At 44.4% G+C, this 10,260-nt stretch overlaps 1 protein-coding gene and 1 long non-coding RNA gene across 2 annotated transcripts in view; both read left to right on the top strand.

Moving 5' to 3' along the window:
- Positions 1 to 3,482, top strand: part of LOC106821571 (engulfment and cell motility protein 1-like) — a 12,288-nt gene extending 8,806 nt beyond the window's left edge. Inside the window, exon 2 of the mRNA XM_014826442.1 lies at positions 784 to 3,482. Coding sequence (XP_014681928.1) covers positions 955 to 3,171 — 2,217 coding nt within the window. The 5' untranslated portion in view covers positions 784 to 954 and the 3' untranslated portion in view covers positions 3,172 to 3,482. The remainder of the gene's footprint in view (positions 1 to 783) is intronic.
- Positions 3,483 to 7,071: 3,589 nt separating this feature from the next.
- LOC106821557 lies at positions 7,072 to 9,976 on the top strand. The gene is made up of 3 exons (XR_001395737.1): positions 7,072 to 7,528; positions 7,920 to 8,032; positions 8,187 to 9,976. It is a non-coding gene; the product is annotated as an uncharacterized LOC106821557 (long non-coding RNA).
- Positions 9,977 to 10,260: the final 284 nt, after the last annotated feature.

Genomic DNA, 10,260 nt, shown 5'->3' on the forward strand with positions numbered 1-10,260 from the left:
TTAATATAGCGAGGTCATTAAAGTTACACAGCTGTATCTTTATTACTCGTACACTGTATAGGCAAAGCCTAGCTATCATACATTTTAGATCTGTATTAGTAGTATCCTATATATATGCTCTGAGCGCGAACGTGGTGATGGGAGGGTGCCTCCTCATTCGTTTGCCAGTGAGTTTAGCATCAGAACACCTGCCGTCAGGTGAGCGCTGTCGCTCTGCGGCACTTGTTGTGGTGAGCTACAGTGTCATTGACACTTTCATTTTATATATGTAGGTGGATAGTTGCTGAATTAAAAATGACTTGTTGGCACTCGCTCATTTGTGTACTTTTTTAGCTCACCTTGACATCGTCGCTAAGAAACATCAAAGCGGGTATAGCGCCATCTACCGTCACAAATTGTGATTCATTTTGGTTTATAAACTATTATTGCGATATACAGATGGCAACCGTGTGCTACCGCCTAGAAAAACTCATACGAAGTAAACACTTCCATGCAACCAATTAACCTTTGACAAAAGTTGTGTTATGGGCAGGGAAACACCATTGTCACGTGGTATATAGCAGCTACGTGGAATAAGCGTATCCTCTAAATCTTACACGTTACACATCGGGAGCTCCGCTTTTAGGCAGTGCCTAAATCTGAATATTATAAAAACGTTAAATGGCGATCATTTAGGTGTAACGCCATCACTCGCCCACATCTCAGACTTTCATCTCACTCACTCATTTGTGTCATTTTTTGTGGTGAGCTACAGTGTCATTGACACTTTCATTTCTCTTGCAGCGTGTAGACTCTTGGCGAGCACGTTTAGGATGTGTCATTGCCAAGATCACAAAGAGATGCATTAGAGGTTTTTGCGCCCCTATCGGAACTACCCGCCGCTGACGAAAAGATCTGCCAGACAACCCTGAGAACACTGAAGATATCGTTCTAACTATCTGTGCCACCGTAACGATGAGTGACTACAAGTCTATCATGCTGCGCACGAGTCAGATACCGGTCAACAAGAACCTCGTGAAGCTCGCCGTTCTGTACGACGAGAAGATACCGCAGCTCATCGAGTTCGACCAGGAGAAGCCGCTCATTGCCATTATCCAGGACATCTGCGCGTTTAAGCAGTGGAACCTTCCCGACCCGGAGTCGTACAGCCTCAAGTACGAAGCAGACAACAACAAGATCTACATCACCGAGAAGAACCGCAGCGAGCTGAAAAACGGGCAGGTGCTGCGGCTGATTTTGTCGGCGGCGCGCACCGCCGAGAAGCTCATCGAGACGCTGCAGAGCAACGCGGCCGCCAAGCGCAAGGAGGCGCTGCAGCAGCTGCAGGGCCTCGCATCCGACTTCACATTTGCGCTCGACTTCATCAACAAGCAGGGCCTCGCGCTGCTCATCAGCTTTGTCGAGGAGGACCGCTCGTCGGGCGAGGCGCTCGCCTACGTGCTGCAGACGTTCGTCGAGCTCATGGACCACGGCGTCGTCTCGTGGGACATCCTCGAGCACCGCTTCATCAGCCGCGTCGCCGCGCTCGTCGGCGGCCATAGCGCGAAGCAGGACGCTGCGATCCTCAAGGGCTCGCTCGCGATCCTTGAGTCGGTCGTGCAGAACGGCTCCGATGCGCACAGGCTCGTCGTCGAGCAGGAGGTGACGCTAGCCAACCTCGTCGCACACCTCGAGTCGCCGAACGCCGAAATTCAGCTGAACGCGATTGCGCTCGTCAACGCGCTGTTTGCAAAAGCCGACGGCGCTGGCCGGCAGCGCCGCGTCGCCGACGAGCTGACGGCGAAGAACGTGCGTGGAGTGATCCTCAGCAACGTGCTGCAGGGCGCGCGGCCCGTCGGCTCCGAGATGGGCCACCAGCTGTACGTGCTGCAGACGCTCTTCTTCAACCTGATGAGCGAGCGCGTGACGCGGCGCATGGATGCCCAGGACCAGGCCGAGCGCGATAAGATCGTCGAGCTACGCAAGATTGCGTTTGACAACGAGGGTGAGGCGGCGGCGACGGCGCCGTCGTCTCACACGCCGACGAGCCGCCGACAGGGCAGCTACGCAAAGGACTACAAGAAGCTTGGCTTCGCGAACCATTCGAACCCAGCCGAGGACTTCACAGAGACGCCACCTGGCTTGCTCGCACTCGACCTCATGTACTACTTTGCGTGCAGCCACACTGACGGCTACACGAAAGTGGTGCTCGAGAACGCATGCCGCGCGGATGAGCATGAGTGTCCGTTCGCGAAGAGCAGCATCGAGCTGACCAAGATGCTTTGTGCCGACATCCTAAAGGTTGGCGAGCCACCAAGCGATGAGGGCGCCCTCTACTACCCGATGTTCGTCACGCAGGAGCGTGCCTTCGAGGAGTTCTTCTGTATCTGCATCCAGACACTGAACAAGACGTGGAAGGAGATGCGCGCAACCGCTGAGGACTTTGCAAAGGTGCTTAGCGTCGTACGCGAGCAGATCGTGCGCGCACTACGAGAGCAGCCGACCAACCTCGACCAGTTCCGCGCTCGCATCGCGAAGCTGACGTATGCCGAGATCACAGCACTCTGGCAACAAGAGCGCATCATCCGCGAGGAGGACGAGAGCCAGGCGCGGCCGATCCTCGAGCTGCGTGAGCAGATAACGCCCGAGATTGTAGAGCTCGTGCGGCAGCAGCGGCTTTCATTCCTCGCACAGGGCACGCTGTTCAGCGAGTACAGCGGGCGTGGGCAGCGGCAGAAGAACAAGTTCTGGTACTGCAGGCTGTCACCAAACCACAAGCACTTCCACTACGGTGACTGCGATGAGAGCGCACGGCCGTCACTTGAGGAGCTTGACCACAAGATTGCCGTTGTCGATGTGAAGCAGCTCGTCACCGGCAGAGACTGCCCGATCATGAAGAACAAGAGCAAGACGACAATCATGAACCTCGCTTTCTCGATCGTGCTCGACGGGCCCGAGCCACAGTACGTCAACTTCGTCGCCCCGACCGACCAAATTTTCAACATGTGGACGGATGGTGTCAACGCACTGCTCGGCAACCAGATGACGAGCCAGCAGACGAAGGAGGACCTTGACATACTGCTGAACATGGAGATCAAGTTGAGGTTGCTGGACACTGAGGGCATCACGATTCCCGATCAGCCGCCGCCGGTGCCAAGCGACCCTTCCAACTATGACTTCGCCTACGACTAGGCACGATCCAAATGACTCGACTAGACAAATTGAATCAATGAGTAGATCTTACCCTGATTATAAGTGCATGCTGTTGATAAGGGTATCTAACTTCGTGGTCAGTCAGCAGTGTCGATTTTCCTTTGTGTAGTCGATCTGCAATATTATTAGTTTTCGTGTTATTGCTTCCTAAGTATAGATTTAACCATTGACCTGTTTTAAGGTAAATTAGCGAATAACTATTAGGAATAGCTCTCCGTACATATACACGCATTTATATTATCAGAAGTAGATAATAGGGAAGGAGTGTGACTTCAGTAAACAAGGGAAATTTGCCATTTACTAGCCTTAGAATACCTACGATTTACTACATGTAACTCAACCAACTTGAGCTCAAATCGTACACAGTACATTCGCCTAGCATCGTGTGAAATCGTTTCCTTGTATACACCCGCAATCCGGAGATACAGACTAAAACGTACGACACGATTCACCATTCTGTTGCCAGAAAACTGAATGTATAAACCGCCTAACTTGAAACAAAAGGCAGCTACTAACGACTCTTGCACCCTCGGCGATGCGGTGTGGCTTGCTGGGAGATTGTATATCAACGCAACGCTCGGCGAGCTAATCTTTGACCTAGCTGCTTTTTGTTTCAAGTTAGGCGGTTTATACATTTGGTTTGCTGTTGAGTTGGTTGAGTTACGCGTAGTAAATCGTAGGTATTCTAAGGCTAGTAAATGACGAATTTCCCTTGTTTACTGAAGTCACACTCCTTCCCTATTATCTACTTCTGATATTATGTATCTATGAATCGTTAGTACAGTTACTGTATTTGTGAGTTAATAATTCACACATTCATATTAAATATATACATCTGTGCATTCATGCATGCGTGATCGTGTGCATTCTCGCGTGTTCATACTGTTGCTCGTGCAACCCGATTTTCTAAAATTATTCCCTATTTGATTGCAGTATTAGCAGGTTTAAAAACTTAGAAATGGCATTTCTAACTATTCCACCATTTGAAAAATATTTTAATGGTTTTGTTAAGTTATTTACATGAGGGCAGCCATGCTTAGGAATACCTCACTGATGAAATCGAATGGGTATGCAACAACGTTGTAGACATTGCGGTCTGTTCAGCCTACCAAATTATTATTGGTTTCATCGTATGCTGGAAAGTGAGGTGAATCCAAAAAGTGCTGAATCTTTGTCTACTAGATGTAATGATTTAAAGGATGTAAACCGATTTTACATATCTCATCTTATGCGTCATGTAGGTGTGCGTGCGTGCGTGCGTTCGTACACACGCTTGTACATATATTACCTTCATTTTCTCGTGTTTTTTTTCCTCATCAAGTTGTACTCAACAACACTACAAGTTACAGCACCTGTGTGACTGTGCAATCATTAACTTACAATATGTTTTAAATAACTACATCCTGTATGTAACCTTAGGTCGTTAACTAATATGCATACGATTTATTTTAATATATGTCTTGTGTCTACATTCCTTCAGCATTATCCTGATTACTACTTACACTGGAATTGAGGTAACGAGGTATGTATATTTTATATTTGTTTACACTGCCACTCTCTACAACTGAAATTTGCTTCTATCTTTCTCAACATTGTTGAGCTGCGCTCTTAATATCAGTGGTAAATGATAATAAAGTAATCGTTCATTATTCACCCCTGTAAATATGCTTATTCATTTATGTGAGTTGGCTTTCTATCAGAAAACAGAAGAGTACATAATGTACTGTACATGCATATATTTATTTATGCTTATAAAAAATGAAATCATGTCATGACATATAAAATGGCGCATATATGCCATGTCTTGCATTGTGGTTTTGGCCATAGAATATAGAATACAGATCTGTATTATATATAATCTATGGTTTTGGCTCTTAGGTAAATTTTTATTAAAACGTGGGAAACCGGTTATATTCGGCGTTAGGTGGTGCTGAAGCACGACAAATTAAGCAAACATGTTAAGAACTCGGCGGTTTCAGTAAAGCACGCGCCATGATGATCAATAAGATGTCGTTGATCAATATCCAACTATAGTTTATACTAATCGCATCCCATGCTGTACAGTGAGCAGTCGACACCCGATCGATAGACCACATGATATATTACGCATATTATGTTACCTTCACTGCAATATAATCGCAATTAGAACATGGGAACCATAATTGCAGTGCAAGCTAGAATATGGCTATCCAAATACAAATATTGTGCTGTCACAGTTGATACACTCCTTGAAATGGCTGGAGCACACTTATACGTTATAATCATATTTAATTCTGAAGAAAAACAATGGCTGGGTCATCTATCCTAAATGTTGAATACAGTTGATCAACGTGTGATAGATGTTACTACACACTGTACGCACTTTAGTTTGCAGCATGGTTATATTTAATTAAATGCACGTCAACAGACCTTGTTGCCGGCCCGGGTATGCATGGCTACATACAGAAATAGATACAAAAGTATAAACAAGTAAGTTTAGTATACATTGTCTAAGTTATAAGCAATGCTAATACAAAACATGAATTGCGTTTTTTTTTACAATTTAATATTTCCACTAAATTCAGTTTAAATAAGCTATAAGTATTTTCTACTCTCTTTCACCTGCAATCTAAAATGATGGTGATAAATTTTATTGGTCTCTGCCACACCCTTTATATTGGTCGGCAAGGAATGCAAAGCATCTCCACGTTACGGGTTTTTCACCCGGCTATGAGCGAGATAGATCAGTGCTTAGCTATACGACTATATCAACTAGCTATAGTTAGCAAACTGGCGACTATCAAGCTAACTTACAGTACTACTACTGACTGGTATGCTCTTCAGCAGTTGCATAGAAAGCTATATATCTGTCGATTGCATGTATACCACCACAATTCATGACACATAAGTATAACAACTGTTACAATGTTCATTACTTGCCATTTTTACGCTACTGAATCCATGCAATATATTTCAAATGCAGTGCTGAGGTGGCGCAAATAGATGCCTATACGATAAAAATCACGTAGACCCTACATTCTTCGAATACGAATATTGGGAAATACATGTACGACATTTACTTATTGATTATTTACTTAAACAACGCAACTAGTATATACACATAAAACACACTTAATTAAACGTTTATCCCAAATTCTGGATGCTTACGTGAAATACAGAAAAGATTGCTTACTAAGTGGCTATCGTGACATATATACCATTGTTTGGTCGAGTTGCCATGCCAGGTTACGTTTTCCATAGCACTGAACTCCTTTAGAATATAAGCACGACGAACGCTCTAACACTAGCACTATATTATGAGACTATGTGCCGCAGCTGTTAATTGATTTACATGCATAATACCAGAAGTTAATGAGACAAAACGTCTCATTTGTCTCATTAACTCCTGATAATACGCAGCTACGTTGTCGTTCGATTAAATTCTACAGCGCTGTCGTACGTGGTTCTCGTCTGCCGCTCCCAGCTTTTCATAACTATACAAAACCCGGTTCGCAATAATGCGTATTTTCGTGAATATAGTACAGGTCGAAAAGTAAATGAGCGAAATTCGCGCCTCCCTAACGCCGCTGTATATATAGTCCTGAGCTTCCGCTGACGTACTCACGCACGAGACCGCTCTATTTTCGTAAAGGTTACAGCTTACGTCAGCGTACGTCACGCGGCAACGCTGACGTCAGAGCGATCATCGGATTTCCTCTCGCAGGCACAAGTCAGCAGAGTGTTGCTATGGTGTGTGCTGCGATTGACGTCAGTCGTGACGCGCTGCTCGAAGCGTAGCGCGAATGGCCCCCTTGGTAATACGCCAAAGATGCAAAAGTCAGTATAAATGTATACGCGAATGACGAAGAGCCTCTTACTTCTATGCGAATCTGTCGCAAAGCGGGTCTCGTTGTTATCACGCTGACTCTCCAATGCGAGCTAATAAACGCAACGCTTGTCACATATCGAGGTTCAATTTCCAGCTTCTAACCGAACATAACAGTGTTATAACGCATAATTGCCTAGCACTATAACTTAAGTAAAGTATTCCGGCTTTCTCGAGGAAACTCTTCCAGCGTCAACGTCGTCGTCGTCGTCGTCGTAGTTGTTATAACTGCCAGAACACCATTCGCGGACGGTCATCAATGGACGATTACACCATAGTAAGTAGCCATCCAAGGATAACCAGTTTTTCACTGTCTAGTGACGGCTACATGCACACAGTAAGAGAACGAAAAAGATGCCGGAAGAAGATGCGAAAAGGTGGAAATCGTGCGACCCGCGGAATGAAGGAGTTAACAAGAGCGCACCGGACAGCATGACAGTAGCGTGTCATGATGAACTAGCTACAGATCAGGTAAAACCTTGACATCTGTGTTAACTTGCGGGCCTTGCAAATATCGAACGCCGTTGCCGCCAAATTCGTGTCTTACGTTTCGTTTACAAACAGTGACTTAGGGCTGAAACCAGTTTTGCGCGACGCAGATAATGGCTGACATTAGAAACAATATCTGGTTCTGTTACGATAATTCTGTATGCGGCCATTGAGTTGAATTGCACATTAATGTCTTTCTACTTGAAATTAACTTTAATTAAGTTATTGGACCTAATAAATAGACATGTATAGCTACAGATTTAGGACGTGAATGCAATAAAGGAAGTGAGATAATAACTATAACTAAAGAAATTATATATATATATAGGCCTACATTATGTTATGTATGTAATAATTGCTTCTGTTTGTCCAGTGATGTAGCAGGACAATTCTAAACAATGTGTGCCAGATCCGTGCTCCTTCCGTGGTGAGCGTTCTCTCATCCACCCAATGGTACGGAAGCCGGGATAATCCCCGGATAAGTGGGTGTGTATGTATATAGGTATATGGAGACAAGAGGACAAACTATAAGTAGTTTATATGCTTATGAAATAATGGTTCGCGCGTCTGCCTGCGTGAACAGGCATGCACTAATTGTAATGCATTGTAATTGTTTCTAATTCTGGTGATCTCTTGGTAGAACCCCTCGCTCGCAGTAATGGTTGTGCTCAAACAAAGAAAACACGGAGACTCTCGCCGCAGGACGAATCAGGAGAATTCTTTCTTGCAGGAGGGCTTACAGCACAGCTGTCACAGCAGTGACATACATATTATCTCGTCGCTCATAATTTCGACGTACGTCTGATTTAGAGTGTTTACACTGCTGTTATTTCGACTTATGAACAGTGAATTTGAACATAAATAAAAAGCGCAATGAATGCAACGAATGTTGAATTAATTCTTATTAGGCTATAAGTACCTACACCCTCTGTATCCTCAAAGTATAGGTGTAGATAACCAACGATAACTTGCATAAATACGTGGTTTTATTGGTTTAAAAGATTTACTTCATCAAGTTCCAACTTGAACCGCAAGGCGTATTCTTTGTTACCAATGCAGTTGCTTCAAATTATTCTCTTTTTTTGTCTATATTTGATAATGATATGTTGATCACACACTAGTACGTGTGCGTGCTTGTACTCAACCAGTATCTAGTTCAACGAACCTGCTCGCGTTTACTGCACGGCATTTTCGTATACGCGATGATATTCATACGTGCGTGCGTAGTAATAATATTGTTTACGAGTATTATGAATCCATTGATTAGAGGCGTATATATACTGATGTTTTGTTGTAATATTTATTGTTGCAAGCTATCGCCACACTTCCGCGATGTTGTTGGATATTACGCTAGTATTTTACAGTGTGAAACATTCAAGATGAATAGCATCCAAAGCGAAAAGCATATATAACCACAAATTACAATCCTAAACAGGCAGCGGTTGTGCGAATAGAGCTTTATGTCTCAAAACACATTTAGACCGGTGAAATACGCTGAAATATATACCATGTAAAACCAATGAAGTTTGAGAGGTTCTAGCGATAAGCTGCGGTGCTGTTTTTGGTTGCTGTATGTTGGCTATTTCTGTGCTTCATATGTTTTCATTCCCTCATGATGTATGTGACACCCGACCTTCGCTTGCTCTGTTTCCATCCGACACATGTGAAAATTGCATTAGATCCTGTTTGGTTAGCAACCTCCATGATTATCGTCATGTTGGTCGTGGGTTCGAATCCCGCAAGGACTCAGTAATTTTTCTGTGTGTCTACGGAGTTTGGAAGGAGGATGAAGAACTCTGCAGTAAGTTGTTTTTCTTGATAGCCGAGCGCATGAGGAAACCCCTAAAATAGTTACGGAATTATTGTATATGAAAAATAGAGCATGAAGTGTTGCTAATTTTATCCAGAGGATATGCGATACTAGTACGCGTAGTGAGACGTTATAGTAAAGTGTGCTGAGAGTGTTTTACATCGGAGCTGGCATGCGAATACACATTCGAGAATACACATGTATGCATGTTACAGTAGTTGTATTGCTGCTTCAATAACTGCTGCAGCGTCACGATTGTACTGAAGATGAGCTACACCGTGATGGTGCCTGATGTGATGCTTGTAATAATGGAATTGTTATGGCGCGATATTAGGTGGGGGAGGGGCCTTATTGCCGAGAAAAGCTTCGTGTGCATTATTTGGATCGATCTATGCACTTCATATGAAAATCAGCACGCTGAACTCATATAGCCTGTAAGCGCACACACAATAAATAATGGGTCGAGATAAATATTCACGAAACTGTCTGATATTTAGTGAACATTTGATGCATAAACTTTATCCGCCGTGGTTAAATGTTTAATTAACTGAGTGTAATGAATAAATTAGATATTTTTCGTAGATCGCACCGAATAACAATACAATATACTAGCAATAAATCTTGAGAGCATGGCTTTGTTTGCTAGCTAGGATATCTTTGTGCTTTGCGAGCTTTTATTTTAGCTAAGGTCGATAAAAGACATCGACAGAGTACGGGTGAGGAGGAGGAGAACGAGCGAAACACAGTGCGTCGCACTGGTGAGGAAGAAGCGAGCAACACGCACGCACGCACGCACGCACGCACGCACGCACGCGCAAACACACACACACCCACACACACACGCACACGCACACACACACACACACACACACACACACACACACACACACACACACACACACAC

This window comes from Priapulus caudatus, unplaced genomic scaffold, assembly GCF_000485595.1.
Source record: "Priapulus caudatus unplaced genomic scaffold, Priapulus_caudatus-5.0.1 Scaffold77, whole genome shotgun sequence".
Lineage (NCBI taxonomy): Eukaryota > Metazoa > Priapulida > Priapulimorpha > Priapulimorphida > Priapulidae > Priapulus > Priapulus caudatus.